Source organism: Urocitellus parryii, chromosome 1, assembly GCF_045843805.1.
Source record: "Urocitellus parryii isolate mUroPar1 chromosome 1, mUroPar1.hap1, whole genome shotgun sequence".
NCBI lineage: Eukaryota > Metazoa > Chordata > Mammalia > Rodentia > Sciuridae > Urocitellus > Urocitellus parryii.
In genome coordinates this window covers 141,877,242-141,897,596 of record NC_135531.1, presented here as the reverse complement: position 1 = coordinate 141,897,596, position 20,355 = coordinate 141,877,242, and the positions used below count along the sequence as shown (strand labels likewise).

At 47.2% G+C, this 20,355-nt stretch overlaps 1 protein-coding gene across 2 annotated transcripts in view; it reads right to left on the bottom strand.

The window, feature by feature from the left end:
* Positions 1–20,355, bottom strand: part of Galnt10 (polypeptide N-acetylgalactosaminyltransferase 10) — a 246,371-nt gene that overhangs the window by 35,672 nt on the left and 190,344 nt on the right. For both annotated transcript variants that reach the window (XM_077801874.1, XM_026388324.2), the window contains exons 5-7: positions 14,993–15,178; positions 8,570–8,753; positions 3,911–4,028 (exon numbers count right to left, since the gene is read on the bottom strand). In XM_077801874.1, the coding sequence (XP_077658000.1) occupies positions 3,911–4,028; positions 8,570–8,753; positions 14,993–15,178 (488 nt within the window). The remainder of the gene's footprint in view (positions 1–3,910; positions 4,029–8,569; positions 8,754–14,992; positions 15,179–20,355) is intronic.

Sequence of the window (20,355 nt, the reverse complement as noted above, 5' to 3'; positions counted from 1 at the left end):
TTGGGATGGTCCCTAGGCAGCAAGGAGGCTCCTCATAGGAGCTGAAACTAAGGAAAGGTGCTTCAGGAAGAGTGAACAGTGGGGGACAGTCCTGTGTGAGGTGGACATCTGGGCATAGCACCTGGGCTTTCCACTAGTGGGAGGCCAGGCTACAGAGTTCCAGATTCACCCAACCATTAAAACTGGGAAGAGTCTAACCTCTAACCTCCAAGTGGGGGAACTCAGACAGTGTGACCCCCCTTTAGGAAACCAAAGCTCAGCTGAGTTGGAGGTGGAGGGAGAAAGAAAGAGAAAGAGCCAGTGGCTCTTCTAGAAACTTCAGAAACTTTGGGATGTATTTCCTGGAGTTTTCCCATCAGGAGAGACAGGCTGGTGTGGAATCAGAGCCAAAATATTAAATCTATCTGCCCTGATGACAAATATTGATTTATCTTAATTTCTGGAAATACACTCATGTCTTTCAGCCCAGGCTCTTTTCTCTGTCACCAAGAACAGGGAGCTTAGCAGAGATTAATCGGAGGGAATTTGGCCCTTGGTAGGTGCCTGGCTCTGGCTGAAAATGAAGACTGTGTTTCAGCGAGGAGCTGCCACGGATGGATGGGCTCTCCTGCTCGCCTGGCCTCGGGTGGCCTTTACAGGGGCTGAGACATGACACACTGGCAGACGCAGTGTTCTCAGAGCCAGGAAAGTCAGAGCCAAGGGAGAACAGTCCCTTCCAGACCGCAGGAGCCTCCTCATTACAACGTCTCCTTTTCCCCCCGAGAGTGCCCGACATAATTGGATCAAATGGGAACACGAGCCAGTCTCCATCTCGCTCCTGGACTAGAGATCTCCAATATGGCTTCATCACCAAGCCTTTTGTAAATAAACTGTGTGAAGAAAAATGCCATTTGTTCTACCATGATTGCCTGATGAGTAACATTGGATGGGTCTTTGAAATACACAGAAAGAAAGCTTTTGGGGTTTAGATTCCTCTGTGCACATCTTTCTCTTGTGACTTGTCTCCATAGAGGAAGTTTCTGAAAGGGGGACTTCTACCACAGAGCTTGGAGCTGTTTCTGGCCAGTGGCCCAAATGCTCTGAGTATTCAACCAACAAGTGTTTATTAAGCACCTTTTCCACATCAGGCGATCCTTTAAATACTTGGAATACAGCGTAAATAAAACATAAGCTGATCCCACCCTATTGCTGTTTAATCCTGAGAAGAACTCACAACTCGGATGTGCCCATTTCTGGGTACTGACACAGAAGAATGCCTGATGAATCAGCATTTAATGGACAACTGGGTAACTGTGCAGTTCAAACTATTTTGGGTATGTCTTCACTGTATACCTGTGGAATGGGATCCTTTTTTTTGGGGGGGGGGCGGGTACTGGGGATTGAACCCAGGGGCACTTTGCCACTGAACAACATCCCCAGCCTTTTTTGCATTTTGAGACAGTGTCTTACTAAGTTGTTTACAGCCTCACTAAATTACTGAGGTTGGGCTTGAACTCGTGATCCTCCTGGCTCAGCCTCTTAAGACACTGGAATTACAGGCATGGGCCACCATGCCCGGCAGAATGTGATATTTATGCCCGGCAGAATATGATATTTGGAAAGTTAGATTTCATGGGTTAGGAATATTAAATCAATGACCTATGTGCCATCACTCACCAAACCTACACCAAAGCAGACATCACTAATCAATCCATACTCTTTCTGATAAGCCTGGATGCAGCCTCAGAATACATATTAACGTACAAGTGCAGCAAACCCTGCCGATGCTCCAGTTGGCTGGTCTGAGACAAAACCTATTTGCTATTTCTGACTTAAATTGTCACTAATTCAATTCACTAAGAGACTGCAGAATATTCCAGCAAACTAGGAATAATCCTAAGAAGAAGAAAAAACTGAGAAGAAAGGGCAAGCAGCCATTTTCTTAGGCTCCTTTCTCTCTCAATTGCTTTCCTCTGATGTTTTGACAAACACAGGGGGTTAGGACTTTGGAGTCAGGCAGGCTTGGGTTCAGGCCCCAGTTGAGGCACTTCTGACCGTGTGGTCTCAGCCCCCCATGTCTCCCTGTGAAGTGGGTGCAATACGGATCCCACCCTTCCAGGCTGTTGGGAGGATGAAATGGGCCAGGATGTGCAAAGGGCCTGTCCTATCAGCTCTGCTCAGGGGGACACTCTGTTGTCACACACCACAGCAGATGCACATTGCTTGTGGCTGGCACCTTTCTGAGTGGTTGGTGCTTGTGCCATCAGGGTTCTTAAATATGTTGACGGTTACCCCGAGATACTAACATTTGTTTTATTTCTTTTGGAGGAGGCTGCTGTCCTCAAGAGGGACAGCTTCAGAGCTCTGGAGGTTAAAACAGACACATACTACCTTTCAAACCCGAATAATGTTTCAGCAGCACTCTAGGGGGCTGTTTTTCTGCTGATCAAGGAGGATTGCAAGTTCAAGGCCAGTCTTGGCAATTTAGCAAGACTAAGCAACTTAGTGAGACCCTGTCTCAAAATAAAAAATAAAAAGGGCTGGGGATGTGGCTCAGTGGTAAAGTACCCCTGGGGTCAATCCTCTGTACAAAAAAAAAATTATGTTCCCCAGTTCTGACCTGCTTAACCAGTGTTGTATAAGTCATCTTATATTGTAGGTTGATAATGATAGTAACCTTTAGGGTATTTATTAAAAGCACCTAATTAGCATGGTCTAAATTAATCCTCTCAACAACCCATGAGGCTTAAAGCATCACTAAACCCATTTTATGGAAACAGAAACTGAGGCCCAGGGAGGCGATTTCCTTGGGCAGGATCACACAGCTGGTAGGAAGTGGCAGAGCGAGGAACTGATCTTGGCCACCGATGCTAGCCCTCTGCTTGTTGCCCAGCTCAGGGGGCACCAGGGTTGTGTGTTCACGGGTGTCAGCTAGTGATGGCACTGGCCATCCTTGTGGGCTGGGGATCTGCCTTAGCCATGTTCTGAACATGCTGGAGGCTGGTGGACCACAAGGGCACAGGACAAGCTGACCTGTCTCACAGGGCTTGGCCTTCTTCACCTGATGATGCAAAGGAATCCCGCAAATAAAGAGGAGAATGTGCACTCACGTTTGAGTAGTTAACTAGCTACTAGTTAACTAGTGACTCCTTTACCTCCATTGTCAAGAGTTTCTACAGCCCATGGGCTGATCAAAGAGGTAAATGTTTATTCATGGCACCTTTGACAGTGTGTGTCTACAGTTATTAATCACTGGCCACGTTCCCATGTTATATGCTGAGCACTCTCCAGACATTCTCTCAGTTCATCTTCACTGTAGCTCTGTGAGGTAGGTCTTATTATTGTTCCTCTACTTCAGATGAGGAAAGCTTGAAATCAGGAAGCTACTGAGTGTTGGAATGGGGATTTGAACTCAGGTCTTTCTGAATCCTCAATTGGAGCTTTTACCCTCTGGCCTCTATGTCAAACTACTACAGTGACAGGCACAAAAGGAGAACTCAGAGGGGTGACCCAGAGGCCAACTTGGAACCTGTGAGGCTACCTAGCTACTCTCAGCACAGCGTTCCTCTAGGCCTGTGCATCCTGTGGCCTTCCTGGCTCCTCCCCCACCATGGGCTGCCGGCATCTCAATCCCAGACATGCCTTCTTGACTGGAAGCGGGGCTTGTCTTATTTCAGAATCTTAAGAAGAGATGGAAGGCAAATGCCAGCAAGACCAGCCTTTGGCAGCCTGAGGATGCACCCACGGCACCCCCACCCTGTCCCCCACATGCCCACAAGGAGTGGCTCGCTGGCCCCTGGCATCTTCGCCTGAGGAGCAAAGGGGCCACAGAACCCTGAGAACCCTGAGTCTGAGACGCCAGGAGGCAGCTTGCCAGGCCCAGGGCCAAGGAGCAGAGTCAAGGGGAAGGGGCTTCTGAGCACTGGCTCACCTTGAAGGAGATCTCATACTGCTCCCCTCCCCAGATCTCCAAGCCGGGGTCGTACCCGCCCAGCTCCCAGAACCACTTCCGATCCACGGCAAACAGCCCACCAGCCATCACGGGAGACCTGTCAAGGGAAAAGAACGAGGCATGAGGATGCAGATGTCCTGGCCTCTCCCCGAGGGATAGTGTTCTGGGTCACTTCTGGGACACGGCTGCGTCGACCTGGGGCTTTAAGGCCCTTTGGGGTGGGGCGCCAGGCTTTCCTCCTTCTTGCCTACCATGTCCCTTCCTAAATGCTGCATTTTAACCAAGTAGATCAAAAGTCGCCTACACAATGAACACCCGAGAACACCTGTGAAGTGAAATCACATTAGTACTTCTTTCCCATGGGCCCCGAGCTGCATGATATGTATGAATATCAGGTTTCTCTATACATCTAGTCTCCCCCTAGTTAAACGGTCTGCATCTCTGAGCTTGTCTGTGCTGAGCATCTCTTAGAGGGATGAGAAGCATGCAGCTGGAGGGCTCTCGCCAGGCCTTCTGGCACCATTCTGGGGTGGTGCCTAGGGCCCTGCGACTTTCATGGCTGCTGTTCAGCAAGCCCTGCACAGACACTGGTGGTGGGTGCGGAAGTCACGGTCTCTGTTCTTTCAGTTAAACTGGAGGCAAGATAAGCTCCATCCTTTTGATCCCTCATTGGTTTACTTGCTGGTCCTGGAGGGGTACAGAGGGAAGTCACTGTCCTCCGGGGGAAGCCAATGCATGGAGCGGCCACCTCAGGACAGACGGATCCAGAACATGGTTGTGACAAAGGTCCCTGGGAGGGGCAGGCCAGAGCACCACAGGAACATGAAGGCAGGGTTCTGCTTCCCTCCCACTCCTGGGTCTGAGCAGGGTACAGGGCAGGGCAAGGAAGGGCACTCAGAGGAGGTGGCCTTCAAGTGGTTCTGGACAAGAGACAATGGGCAAAGGGAAGTCGCCGAAGAAATGACATCAGCAGGACACAGAAAGGACAAATCAAGGGGCACCCAGGGGAACAGGGAGTAGCCTGCACCATGCTGAGTGCAGAGGACACCATGCTGCTGCCGGCCAGCACCCCTGGCCCCGTCCTCACTCAGGGCCAGCACCTGGTAGGACCAGTGTTTGTCGTGTGACCATCTATTGGAGCGTGGCTGTGTCTTTGTCTGATTCCACTGGAAAACTCTAGACCTTCAAACCAGAACATTCCGGCAGCAGCCCCCACTGTTTAACGCTAACTCCAGCGCTGCCCAGGTCAGCAGCCACTGGCCGCAGATGGCTGAGCCATGGAATGTGGTCTGAATGGAGACGTGCTGTGAGTCGACACACGTGGGATTTCCAAGACAGGTTTGAAGACAGAATCTGTCCGTAATTTTAGCATCACTGCAGGTCAGAATGATATTTTGGATATACTGGTTTAAATTAAATATATTGTTAAAATTAATTTTACTTGTTTTTCTTCTTTCTTTTTGTGGTGTTGGGGATGGACCAGGCCTCTCACATGCCCTGCTCTCTCTCTCTGTTTAATGGGGCTACAAGGAAATGGAAGATTACATACTTGTATGGGAACTTCTTGCAGCCTGACTCTTGCAGCCTGATCCCCTCCCTACACCATGGAGAGAGCTTACTTCCTGTCCCACACTGCCAGTACATTGATAAAAGTATCCAATGCTGCACAAATAGAAGGTGTCACTTGTGTCCACTCCCCTCTGTCTTCTGAAGACGGTGGGGTTTTGGGTTGCTTGGCTGGAGAGTAAATGCACAGGTTGGACAGGAGAGGCGGTTTCTGACTTAGTGCTTCACAGGAAATCAGACCCAAGACTGCCCTTGGAAACTGGCCTGGACTGCAGCCAGGGACACAGGCCAAGGCCGAGTGTGGAAGGAAGGAGATCAGCCTCCAGGCATTTTGGAGGCTCAAGGCTTTGCCTCGGGAGGGAAGCTTCTCCTCCAGGCCTGCTCGTTTTCTGCTGTGTTCAGCAGTGATAATAACAACAGCCTGAGTGTCAGCGCTTGCCACTCACTGTACTGCCATCATTTCCAGCTCTCACGGGGGCTGTCCTAGCCTCCTTCTCAGCTGGAGGAATTTGAAATTCAGAAACGCTGTGTAGCCTGCCCAAGGGCATGCGGTTAGTAGGTGGATGGGCTGCCACCAAACCCCAGTCTCTCACATGGTGACAGCACTGCTGTGCCTATCTACCGTCCACTTATTGGCATCACAGGGAGGTGTGTGTGCAGAAGATGACCAGATTCCTTGAGTGGCCACTCTCTGAGGTTCTGTCCATGTGCAATGCAGAAGAGAGGCTTTGGAGAACCCAAGGATGTGAAGGATAGAGTCCCTCAGAAAGCATCTGGGCCAGTGGCTCTCTGTCCTGGTCATCTCAGTGACTCAGGAGCTTTAAGAAACAGTGATGCCTGTACCCACCCCCAGACTCAGGTGTAACTGGCCTGGGGTGGCCTGGGCATTTCAGTAAGTTCCCTAGGTGATGCCAACATGCAGTCAGGGTTGAGAGGCACTGCTCTAATGTTCAGATGAGGAGACTGAGGCCCTAGAGGACACTGGGTCAGTGTCTGCTGCTCGCCAGTTGCAAATATGAACTCACGGTAAGGGGGATGAACAGGCCTGTCCGTCTACTTGGGCCAAAGGCTCCTATAATAATGGGGGTTCTGACTTCCTTTGAGTACCCTGCACATTCCATTTTCAGGGGCTGCCCATTTTGACCTCAGCCTCTGATACTATGTCAACTTGGGCAAGTCTCATTTCCCTCTGAATCACAGGGTCTCAACGGTCAATGGGGACAAGGCTTCCTATACCGAGGATGCTATTGTAAGGACCGTGCACGATAATGTTAGCTAGAATTGCTTTGCTACCTCAGGCCAAGTGTTAGTTACTTCTGCTGTTGGTCTCCTGTCCCCAGGAGTGCTGGCCAGCCACAGATTGACTCTGAGGCATGTGTAGGCTGGTGCTGACCGCGTGACGCATCTTGGCTGAATAATCACAGCTCTGGTGAGGGAGGGATCTCTGGTGGTGAGCATGTCTAAGGTGAAGGAGGTCAGACCCACCGAGGAAGCACACGGACTCAGCTCCTGGCTTGAGGTGCTCCATTTTTACCTGGTCACTTATCATTTCCATGAAGAAGCCCAGCTGTCCTGACCTCTGAGCCTTTCCTGGGGCTCATAGACCGAGAGGCTGCCACTAGGAACCCTGACATGCACTGTGCCGGAGAAGATGGCTGAGCCAAGAGCCCCTATTGTCAGATGGGGAGAGCAGGGCAGAGAAGTTGGGGTTCACTAGGGACCAGAGTGTGGCAAGGCAAGTGTGTCCCTGCCCCACGACAACAATACCTGCACCTTGGTGTAGGCAGCCTCGTGTCCAGAGCCTATACATACATCACCTTCTGTGGTAAAAGAGACTTTAAAAGATGTGATTCAGGTTAAGGATCTTGAGATGGGAGATGATCCTGGTGGCCCCCTGTAACCACCTGGGATCAATGTCACTCCAAGGGCATATCAAGGGTAGGAGGAGGGTCAGAGTCAGAGAAGGAGGTAGGAGGATGAAGCAGGGAGAGAAACAGATGTGAAGATGCTATGCTTCTGGCTCTGAGGATGGAAGAGGGCCATGAGCCAAGGACTGTGCCCAGCTTCCAGAGGCTGGGAAGGCAGGAAAGTGATTCTCCCAGAGCATCTGGAAGGAACGCGGCCCTGCTGAAACCCTGATTTGGGCCCAGTGAGACTTCTGACCACCAGAACTTCAAGTGCTGTTGTAAGCCCCAAGGTTTGCGGTCATTTGTCACAGCAGCAATGGGAAAGAGACCCAGCAAGGGAGGCTGGCCTCTGACTTCATGTCCAGAGAGCTTCTCTAACCCTCTGGAAGGACAGTTAGGGGAGCTGGATGGCAGCAGCAGGAATGGCCCACCTTCTGCTGAAGAGCAGAGCTGGGGCGTCGGGGAGGAGCGAGCGGCTCAGTTCTCACCCGTGTGCACCCCAGGCGAGCCCTCCCTCTCCTGGGCCTCAGCCCCCTCATCTGCCAGGGGTGGAGCACCTCATCCAAGGTCCCCTCCAGTTTTCACATTCTAGGAGGCCCTGAGTCCAGTCCACACCCCAAACCCCTGGTGGGACAGGCTGCTGTTACCCTGACGTTTCCAAGGGGGTCTCACAGAAAGAAGGGGAAACTGGCTTCAGAGGCCCAGGGACCCGCACTTTCCCCCAGCTTCTGCCACTTAACAGCTGTGTGACCTGAGCAAGTTATGTAGCCTTGTGGTGTCCCTGTTTGGAAACTGGCTGCAGCTGAAGACTGCTTAGCACTGTGCCTGGCACTGGGGAGGATGATGATGATGATGGCAGCTGGCCACAGGTCTGAGAGGGAGAGAGCATGAGCGACTCCATACATGCCCGGGCAGCCCTGGCAAAGTCCACAGAGGTGGCCAAGGTGGAGGTGACTGGCTTGGTAGTCCTGAGCTAGGGCTCTGTGACATGCCAGGAGTGGGAGATACTTCTGCTTAGGATATCTGTCACTTGGTACTGAGTGGGACCAGGAATCTGGGCCCTCTGTGCTGGGCTCTGGGGGAGGTGGCGATCCTGAGCTGTGTGTGGGCTGGGAAGCAGTCATGGGGTTGACCAGTAGGATAAACACGGGTCACTCATACTTACTCAAATGGGTCACTGGGGTCAGCTTTCTGCAGTTCTGGAGGGATCGGGATCCGCTTGTAGTACATCTCCCAATCAAAGGCACCCCGCATGGCATCTCCTGCCTGCGTCTCATAACGAAAGTCATCGTGGTCGATCACATCAATCATTGGGCACACGATGGTCTTGCGGTTCCGAGCGATGCGGTCTAAAGCAGCCAAGAGATGCCTATTAGTTGAGGCAGAAGCAAAGTGCCTTTCCTATTCTGCAGCTTACTCTCCTGTTTAACATGTTCTCTGGATGATATCTCTGACCATTTGAGTTTGAGAACCCACAGAGAGGAAGGGAGAGTGTGGGCTTTAATTGAAGCAAGAGGGACTGCGGATCTCATTCCAGACTTGCCACTCACAATAGTGTCCTGAGATTGAGTCACAAATAACATCTCCAAGGCCCAATGTTCTCTGTGAAGTGGGGTAAGAGGCTCTGCTGCTATGGAAAGAGGCTGATTTCCTTCTGGGAGGACCCTTGTTCTGGCCTTGCCAGGTTTCCATTCTAAGTCCTGATCTTAACTCATGGCCCAAAGCAGCCAGGCCTGGCTTGCCCCTCATGGTAGACTGTCCACCCCTGACAGCTCACTGGTGCTCCTGGCTTCAGTCACCAAGCAAATGGCCCTCCTCAAGTGAGCTCAGCTCAAGTTCTCAAACAAAACTATAGAAGAGTGAATGGACTGTCCTGCAAGTTGTGGTTTCACCAAGGCATGCTACAAGCTTGGTGATTTAAGATTGCAATTGAGGGCCTTGACCCACGTAGCTTTAAGGTCCCTTTTGGGCCTGGAAGAATCTGATCCTATTCCATGTACTCTCTGCCTAACCTAACATCAGAGTTCCAGCTTTGGCTTGCTCTGCCCATCAACACACCTCCTGTCAGACAGCCCTGACTGAAGCCAAGGGGTGTCTGTCAATTGTCAGGGCAGATGATCTGCCAGGAGGGCCAAGTGGGCTGTGCTGGGGCACCTGGGTGCTTTGAGCCGGGAGTCAAATTCAAGACTTGCCATGCAGAGCCCTGCAGGGCCAGAGCAGGCCAACAGCTGCCCGGGCTCACTTTTTACCAAGCTACAGTCCATTTTCCTTCCAGGAGAGAAAGCAGCATTTTTGTCTTTTCCAAAATTGAAGACATAATCAATTCATAGGTGGGGCATGAAATCGATTGTGTGTGTGTGTGTGTGTGTGTGTGTGTGTGTATGTATGTGTGTGTGTGTGTGTGTTTACAATTAATAGAAATGAAGACTGAATGTCAGACTGCATTCCAGGTGCTAAGAAATACCGTGCTAGATGGAATTATTTCAGGGAAAGTGCTGGGTGCATGCCTGTAATCCCAGCAACTTGGGAGGCTCATGCAGGAAGATCACAAGTTTAAAGCCAGCCTCAGCAACTTAATGAGGCCCTAAGCAATTTAGCAAGACCCTGTCTCAAATAAAAAAATAAAAAGGGCTGGGGATGTGGCTCAGTGGTTAAACACCTCTGGGTTCAATCCCTGGTATTAAAAAAAACCAAAAAACCAGGAAATGTGTTTCAGCAGTACTGTGTGACCATGTGCAATTCTGTATTGGATTCAGGTGTCCAATGTGTTTCTAACTGTGACACATGGTTGTAAAAATGTTTGAGAAATAGCATTTTTGGCAACTGTACCTTCAAGGATGGCCTGGAAACCACCAGTGCCAGATGTACCCAGGGTGTGATTTAAAAAGTCCCTATGCCTCCTCGCATCCCACTTAGAGTTGGCGGTTGGCTTGGATCTGCTCTCTGGGGATTTTCTCTGTCTCTCTCTTTTTTGTGGTCAGTGCTAGGTGAGCACTCCACCACTGAGCCACATCCCCAGGCTTCTCCCTGCTTAAAGATGCTTAAAGAACTGCCCCAGGGAAAAATCTAGAGGAGGGCCTCCCTTCTTAATTACTCCTGGCCATTCAGGATACTTTGTGTCCACGGAGGGTTGGGGCAGTGCACATAGCACCCTGCTGGCTGCTGGCTGATGGTGGGAGGCGTTAAGCCAAGGCCCTCAGAAGGCCACATCCTGTACATTATGCTCACCTGGAATGGCCAGGTTTAAATCCTGTTTTGTATCAGCATCCATTCATGTTTAAAACACTAGAAAAACTAGGGACAGAAGGAACATACCTAAACATTGTAAAAGCTGTATATGGCAAACCCAAGGCCAACATCATTCTATATGGAGAAAGACTGAAAGCATTCCCTCTAAAGTCAGCAGCAAGACAGGGATGTCCACTTTCACCACTTCTATTCAATAGTCCTTGAATCCCTAGCAATTAGGCAAAAGAAAGAAATTAAAGGGATACAAATAGGAAAAGAAGAGCTCAAGCTCTCTGTTTGCTGAAGACATGATCTTACATTTAGAAAACAAAAAAATTCTACTAGAAAACTTCTAAAACTTATACTATAAATGAATTCAGCAAATTAGCAGGATACAAATTTTAAAACCCAGGAATCAATCATATTCGTATATTCCAATGATGAATCAGCTGAAAGAGAAATTAGGAAAACCATCCCATTCATGATAGTCTCAATACACACACACACACACACACACACACACACACACACACTTGGGAACCAATCTAACAGAAGAGGTGAAGGACCTCTACAATGAAAACTATAGAACACTAAAGAAAGAAATAGAGGAAACCCTTAGAAGATGAAAAGACCTCCGATGCTCTTGGACAGGCAGAATCAATATTGTCAAAATGGCCATGTTACCAAAAACGCTATACAGATTCAGTCAATGCCCACCTAAATCCCAATGACATTCTTCATAGAAATAGAAAAAGCAGTCATAAAATTTATCTGGAAAAATAAGAGGCCCAGAATAGCCAAAGCAATCCTTAGTGAGAAAAGTAAAGTAGGAAGCATCACAATTCCAGACCTTAAATCATACCATAGAGCTACAGTAATGAGGCTCCAAATGAACAAGAAAATGAATGGAAGACACATAGAAAACCCCACAAAACACAGTTACCTCATACCTGGTAAAGGTGACAAAAGCAACAACCAGAGAAATAGCCTTTTAAACAAATGGAGCTGGGAAAACCGGAAATTCATATGTAGTTGAATGAAATTTAACCCCTATTTCTCACCCTGCAGAAAACTCAACTCAAAGTGGATCAAAGACCTAGAAATTAGGCCAGAAACCCTGAGCCTACTAGAAGAAAATTTAGGCCTGATACTCTAACATATTGGATCAGGAACTGAATTTCTGAACAAGACCCCTAAAACACAAGAAGTAAAATCAATCTTCCCTAAATGGGATGACATCTGACTACAAAGCTTCTTCACAGCAAAGGAAAAAAAAACAAGAATGTGAAGAGAGAGCCTACTGAATGGAGAAAATCTTTGCCACCTGCACCTCAGAGCATTAATTTCCAGGATATATAAATAACTCAAAAAACTCAGCATAAAAAATAAATAACTCAAACAATCGATGGACAAAGAAACTGAACAGACACTTCTCAGAAGAAATACAAAGTCAACAAATATATTAAAAATTTGTTCAATATTTTTAGCAATTAGGGAAATTAAAACTACACTGAGATTTCATCTCACTCTAGTCAGAATGGCAATTGTCAAAAATTCAAGTGACAATAAATGTTGGCAAGGATGTGGGGAAAAAGGCACACCCATACATTGCTGGTGGGTGTGCAAATTGGTGCAACCACTCTGGAAAGCAGTATGGAGATTTCTCAGATGACTTGGAATGGAACCACCATTTGACCCAACTATCCCACTTCTCATTTGTTTGTTTGAATAATTTACACTCCTCAGTTATATCCAAAAGATTTAAAATCAGCATACTGCAGTGACATAGCCACTCAATGTTTATAGCAGCTCAGTACACAACAGCTAAGCTATGGAACCAACCTAGATGCCCTTCAACAGATTAATGAATAAACTGTATACACAATAGAATATTACTCAGCCATAAAGAAGAATGACTTCATGGCATTTGCAAGTAAATGTATGTACCCGTAGATATCATGCTAAATGAAATAAGTATTTCCCTAAACAACAAAGGTCAAATGTTTTCCCTGATATGTGGAAGCTAATAAGGAGGAAGAGGAGAAGAACAGATATTCAATAGATTAGTCAAAGGGGACTGAAGGGAAGGGAGGGGGAATAGGAAAGACAGTGGAATGAATCAGAAATAATTTTCCTATGTCCTTATATGACTACATCGTAGTGAATCCCACCACCATGTACATCCATAAGAATGGGGTCCTAACTAGAATAAGATATATTCCATGCTTGTACAATGAATTCTACTATCAAAATGAATTCTACCGTCAGGTGTAACTAAAAGAACCAATTAAAAACAAACAAACCAACCCTGTTTTGTTGCTCTTTAGGAGATCACCTTGGATAAGGCTTTCTGACACATCTGAGCCTCGGCTTCCTGGCCAACACAATGGAGGAAGATGTCACCTATCTCATGGGGGATCCTTGAGGAGAATGAGCAGATAATGGAGCCAAGATGCTCGGTGCAGCCTCCAGCAAGATCAGCACTCGGCTGACAGTCTCTGTTAAGGGGGGGGGGTTACTGAGAGAAGCTCAGAAGCAGGAGTTGGGAGACTGAGCAGTTCCTTCATCTCTTTGCCCCTTAGTGTCCTCATTTGCAAACTGTGGATAATAATGCCTCACCTGTCAGCTTTACTAAGTAGCAGTGAAATTTAAATGTGGAGATGGCTTCAAACACTAAGGGGCCATCAGCATCATGATGATGATGATGATAATGATGATGATGATGATGGAGATGAATGGGAAGCAGGAGGAGATGAGGATCAACAGTGACTTTCTTGGCGGGGGTGGAGGGGTGAGTCCTTTGTGGGCTCAGAAATGTCTAATCTCTGAGGAAGACGGAGCGAGCCATGCATGCAGGTGTTAATGGTTTCCCAGACAAAAGCCATGCTGCGCTCTGTCAGCTGCTGATATTAGAGGGAGAGACATTTACATCCACACCACGGGTTCACATTTCTATTAGGGAAGAAAAAGGGGGGGGGATGTTCTTGCACGCACGTCTGCAGATTATGAAAATGGCCCTCGTACATTTCCATAGAAACAGAGTTAAGGGCTATTTAGACCACAAGCTCAGCTTCGTGCCCCACCACTTCATTGTCTTTATGAGTCACAGAATGACCCTACAAATGGGTTGTTCCTTCAGGACCATAAATTAGGCGATTTATGGCAAGGCTTTTTACTTTTTCACTCTTTCAGTAATGAGAGGCAGATGCAGACCGTCTCTTAGTTTAATTACATAAACAGTTTACCAGAAATTCTGGCCTGTATCTTTTTCCTAACCCCATGGGATCCTGGACCCTGGGTCTCAGAAGCCTATCATCTAGCACAAAGCTCCCCGCTGATCTGTGTGAGGAGATCAATCTGCTGGATTGTCCTGTTAAACAGCAAGGGACTGGCTTTTGCTCCTCGTCCCTGAATGGTGGCATTGGGTAGCCAGTGTGTTCCTCGAGCATAGTCTGGGACCAGCAGCGTGGGTGTCACCTAGGAGCCTTAGAAATGTCCAAGTCAGAACCCCAGGGTGGCTCAGCGCTGTCTTAACAGCCCTTCCAGGTGCCTCCGACGCTTTGCCTTGGGTACCCTCCACCTCGTCTTCTCTGCCCCTGAGCTCTGTGAGGGAGGCCAACTGATCTACTCCCGAGGAGCACACTTTCTGAGTTGGTAGCCCCCCAAGGCTGCTCCAGCCTGGCCCTGGCCCTCACCTGACTCCCACCTCCTTGACTTCAAGCCTGCTGTCAGCTTAAGCTCATTGCCTGCAGCCACACCCAGCACCCAGCACCCAGCACCCAGTGACTCCTGCCTGTCTACAGCCCTGTCCTGGCATCCACTAGGACTCCACCCTGAGGAAATGAGCTCAGGAGGCAGTGTGGAGCTGTGAGAATGAACCGCCAGACAGATGGTGGCTTTGACACGGGTAGCCCGAGGGGACAGTGAGTCGCTCAGTATCTCTGGACTTTGGTCTCCATTATCACAAGAAGGGGGCACTCCAGCCTGGCATGGCTTTGTGTGGATCAGTCATGCTTATCACCTGCCACGCACAGCAGCAGCAGTGAACTGTCACTGCTGCTAACTCTACATAAAGATGTCTCCTCATAATTTGGCTTTTGACAGGGGATGGCCTTGGCTTGCCTTCTCCCAAAACTTAAAGTAATGGGAGAGAGGCATCACTAGACACTAGACATGTCCCCTCTCCAAGTCTCAGCTCCCCTCTCTGAGAAGTGAAGGGATAGGGCTGACTGAGTGGCCGAGTCCCAGGGCCTGGCATCTGATGGGTGCTTCCACAGGGGCAAGGGGATGCCGCACGCAGCAGCCGGGAGGGGAGGGGGGCAGGTGGCTTGCTCACTCCAGGCTCCTCCAGCCCCCTTACCGAGCAAGGGGGGCAGCCAGTTGACATTGGCTTCACAGTGCGAGTCCAAGAAGGTGATGACGTCCCCAGTCGCCGCTGAGGCCCCCAGCATGCGGGTCCTTATGAGGCCTTCACGTTTCTTGGTGCGGAGGATCCTCACGCTGGGGAAGAGGGCCATGTAGTCCTCCAGGGGCTTCTTCAGGTGCTCTGTGAGGGAGAGGAAGGGGAGAGAGGGCTCAGGTCAGCAGTCCTTCCCTTACCTCCCAGCAGCCCCCTCAACCGTTGAGACAGAGATTGCTGGGGTACCACCTCCCGGACCTTTCAGATAGGACCAAGAAGGGCAGAGGTCATTGCCCGCAGACTGCAAATGGGAAACTGAGGCTCAGAGTCCAGCAAGAGCGCCAGACCTGCAACACAGGTCTTTGGTACAGGAACAGGCATCTGTGACTTAAGCCTGGCTGGGACTTCTTCCCTTATTTTCTCATAACTATACTTTATTTTTTCCTTGGGAAACTGCCCTTCTCAAGGTCACAGATTCAGAAGGAGACATCCCATCCCCTGGTTCCAAGGGGGAGGAGCATGTGGCTTTGTGCCTGACCAATCAGGGCATTCTGTCAGCCTTGGCTACAGTGATTGGTTCAGGGATGACCATGTGACCTGAGCTGGTCAGAGTAATGGGTCTGGAGAATGTTTTCAGGATTGTTGGAAAGTGACTCTCTTTTTGCTAGGGTTGCTAAAGTGGTTGGCCACAATCTGGAGCTGTTATTGACATCTTTGGCAAGATGAGGTGATGGGAGGTGTGTGGGGGAATCATCTGAGCCTAAAGATAATGTATAAAAACAAGAGTCAGGAGATGGAAATCAATAGGGCTGGGCAACGTTGTGCACCCTTGTAATCCCAAGGGCTTAGGAAGCTGAGGCAGGAGGATTGTGAGTTCAAAGCCAGTCTCAGCAACAGCGAGGTGGTAAGCAATTCAGTGAGACCTGTCACTAAATACAAAAAAAAAAGGCTAGAGATGTGGCTCAGTGGTTGAATGTCCCTGAGTTCGGTCCTGTGTAACTCACCCCCTACCCTACCCCCACCTTCCCCCAATAAAAGAAGAGATAGCCATGATAGGGGACAGATAGATTCAATGGTGGGAACATGAGGTTAAGGGAATAATTCTATAAACTGGGCCCGCTGCGCTGACCCCTGCCGCAGTCTGGCTGGGCACAAATCACGAGCCACTCAAGCAAGAACAAACTTTATTTCCGAACTCCCACAGCACTCCATGCATATTCCCCCACCCCCAACTCTCCGAAACGCCACCCACGCAGCTCCTTCAGGAACACACCACACACCAACCTGAACTCCCTCTCCCACAACTTCCCCAACCAACGGGGAACTCCCCAGGCAATCCTCGAGAGAACTCCAAAGTAGTGGGTGCCCCAGGCAGACAGTAAAGGTCTAATATACAACTGAATAATGGCTCACCTCTCAACCATTACTTCTGGCAAAATGCCAGAGGCCATTCAAACTGGCTGTGGCTCTCAGCAGACCTACACATGATTTCACTTTTTTTTTTCCTTTTTTTTTTTATTGTTGGTCGTTCAAAACATTACATAGTTCTTAATACATCATATTTCACAATTTGATTCAAGTGGGTTATGAACTCCCAATTATACCCCATATACAGATTGCTGAATCACATCAGTTACCCTTCCATTGATTGACAAATTGCCTTTCTAGTGTCTGATGTATTCTGCTGTCTGTCCTATTCTCTACTATCCCCCCTCCCCTCCCCTCCCCTCCCCTTCCCTCCCCTCCCCTTTTCTCTCTCTACCCCTTCTACTGTAAATCATTTCTTCGATTTGTATTATCTTGTCTTACCCCTCCTTTCCTCTTATATGTCCTTATGTATAACCCTGAGGATCGCCTTCCTTTTCCATGTGATTTCCCTTCTCACTCCCTTTCCCTCCCACCTCTCATCCCTGTTTAATGTACATCTTCTTCTCAAGCTCTTCGTCCCTACCCTGTCCTTGTTTACTCCCCTTATATCAAAGGGGTCATTTGGTATTTGTTTTTTAAAGATTGACTAGCTTCACTTAGCATAATCTGCTCTAATGCCATCCATTTCCCTCCAAATTCTATGATTTTGTCATTTTTTAATGCAGAGTAATACTCCATTGTGTATAAATGCCACATTTTTTTTATCCATTCATCTATTGAAGGGCATCTAGGCTGATTCCACAATCTTGCTATCATGAATTGTGCTGCTATGAACATCGATGTAGCAGTGTCCCTGTAGCATGCTCTTATTAGGTCTTTAGGGAATAGACCGAGAAGGGGAATAGCTGGGTCAAATGGTGGTTCCATTCCCAGCTTTCCAAGAAATCTCCATACTGCTTTCCAAATTGGCTGCACCAATTTGCAGTCCCACCAGCAATGAACAAGAGTGCCCTTTTCCCCGCATCCTCTCCAGCACTTATTGTTGTTTGACTTCCTAATGGCTGCCAATCTTACTGGAGTGAGATGGTATCTTATAGTCCTCGAAACACTGGCCAGAGCAATTAGACAGACGAAAGAAATTAAAGGCATAAAAATAGGAAAAGAAGAACTTAAATTATCACTATTTGCAGATGATATGATTCTATACCTAGCAGACCCAAAAGGGTCTACAAAGAAGCTATTAGAGCTAATAAATGAATTCAGCAAAGTGGCCGGATATAAGATCAACACGCATAAATCAAAGGCATTCCTGTATATCAGCGACAAATCCTCTGAAACGGAAATGAGGAAAACTACCCCGTTCACAATATCCCCCCCAAAAATAAAATACTTGGGAATCAACCTAACAAAAGAGGTGAAAGATTTATACAATGAAAATTACAGAACACTAAAGAAAGATATAGAAGAAGACCTTAGAAGATGGAAAAATATACCCTGCTCATGGATAGGCAGAACCAACATCATCAAAATGGCGATATTACCAAAAGTTCTCTATAAGTTCAATGCAATGCCAATCAAAATCCCAACAGCATTTCTTGTAGAAATAGATAAAAGAATCATGAAATTCATATGGAATGATTTCACTTTTAAGAAGCACTTTACCTGCAGTCCTCCCTGGCTTAAGTCTGCAAGATGTTACATTCCTCAGCAAACTACCTGCTATCTGCAGGAGAATGAAAGGCCCTGAAATGCTAATAAGAATACAAGTTACCATGAAGGGTGTGAGGTGGTGATTTTTGTGACCCTTACACAGACCAGATCCTGGAACTCAGGGAGATAAGGATAATTTCCCCTAACCATAAAATATGTAAGAATAATTAGAACCAATGGGCCAAAGTGATTTAGAGTGGTCATGGCAGTGGGGACTTAAAGTCTGATGTCATCCTGTAGTCAGTCAAAAATTAAGAGATGGATCTGGGTGGGACTCTCTGGAAACTTCTCTGGGACCCTCAATAAAACTGGAAAGCAGGAGAGGCATGCTGTCCCTCTATTCTTTAAAAGGATCTGTCCCTTGAGAGTGTTCTATTTCTCCCTTTTTTTTTTTTTTTGTGAGGGGGAGTTTACTGGGGATTGAATTCAGGGGCACTCAACCACTGAGCCACATCCTCAGCCCTATTTTGTATCGTACTTAGAGACAGGGTCTCACTGAGTTGCTTAGTGCCTCACCATTGCTGAGGCTGGCTTTGAATTCATGATTCTTGTGTCTCAGCCTCCCTGGCTGCTGGGATTATAGCCTTTCCCCCTTTCTTTTCTCTTATATATGACAACATTTTCCTTTTTTGCTTATTTTCCTGTGGGTTGGATCTGACTCTTGTCTGGAAAAGTTGTTTTGAATAAAAATCAAATAATAGTCTCTTTCTACTAAAAGTCTCAGCCTTAATACTTGTGTCTTTGATTTTAATTAGGGTAAGAATCCTTTATAAAACTGCTAGGATGGCTAAAACAAATAAATACACAAACAACCCCAAGCCTAAACCAAAACCTAAAAACCCTCTAGCTTATACCATGCTTAGTGGTGATTGAATGTTTTCCCCCTAGGATCAGGAGAAAGGCTGTGTGCTTTCACCACTGTTATTCAACCCTGTACTAGAATTTCTAGCCAGTGCAACTGGTAAAAAGAAAGAAAGAAAGGGCATAAAGATCTGATAGAAAAAGGCAACAGTGTCTTCAACTGTAGATAATATCATTACACAGAAAATCCTGTAAATCTACAAAGAATCTTGAACAAACAAGTAAACTTAGCAGGACCTCAGAATACAGGTCAATATTTCAAACCTCAATTGAATTTCTAATCACCAGCAAATAAAGAACAACTGGAAAATGCAATTAAGATGGTAAAGATAACATTTACATTGTAACAAAAGAAGTGCAAAATGGGGCTGGGGATGTAGGTCCCTGGTTGAGAGCTTGTTTAGCCTGTAGGAAGCCCTGGGTTTGGTCCCCAGAATCTCCCTCTCTCTCTGTTTCTCTCTCTCTCTCTCTCTCTCTCTCTCTCTGTCTCTCTCTTAAACACACACACACACACACACACACACACACACACACACACACACACAATGCTACTCTAAAAAATAGAATATCACTGAAAGAAGTTAAACACCAAAATAAATGGAAAGATATCCCTTGTTAATGGATCATAAATTATTAAGATAGTAATACCTCCAAAACGTAGAAACAGACTTAATGCTGTTTAAACCATGGCTATCTGCTTTACAGAAACTGACAATCAACAAGCTGATCCTAAAATTTATATGGCAATGCAAGGGGTCCAGAAGAGCAAAGCCATCTTTTGGAAAAGAAAAAGTCAGAAGACTCACATTACTTGATTTTAAAATTTGCTTCAAAACTACAGTAATTAAGACAGTGGGATAATGGCAGAAAGAAAATATAAGTCAATAGAACAGAATTGAGAATCCAGAAATAAAACACTCAGATTTAGGATTAATTGATTTTCCTGAAACCATTTGATGGGAGAAAGAAGAGTCTTTTCAACAAATGGTGCTGGTACTATTTGATTTCTACATGCAAAAGAATTGAGTCGGGGCTGAGGGTGGAGCTCTATGGTCGAGTGCTTGCTTAGCATGCAAAGGCCTTTGGTTTGATCGCCAGCATTGCAAAGAAAAATAAAAAGTATAGTAAGTTGGATCCCTTCTTCACCTACTATGCAATTAACTCAAAATAGATAAAATGTCTATATGTAAGAGCTAAAATCATAAAACTCTTCAAGGAAACACAGGGGTAAATCTTCACCACCTTGGATTAGACAATTGTGTCTTAAGACAAAATGCCCAAGCACAAAAGAAAAAATAACTTACACATTAAACATTTTTTTTTTTATGCATCACAGGACATGATTAAGAAAGTGAAGAGACAACCTACAGACTGGAAGAAACCAT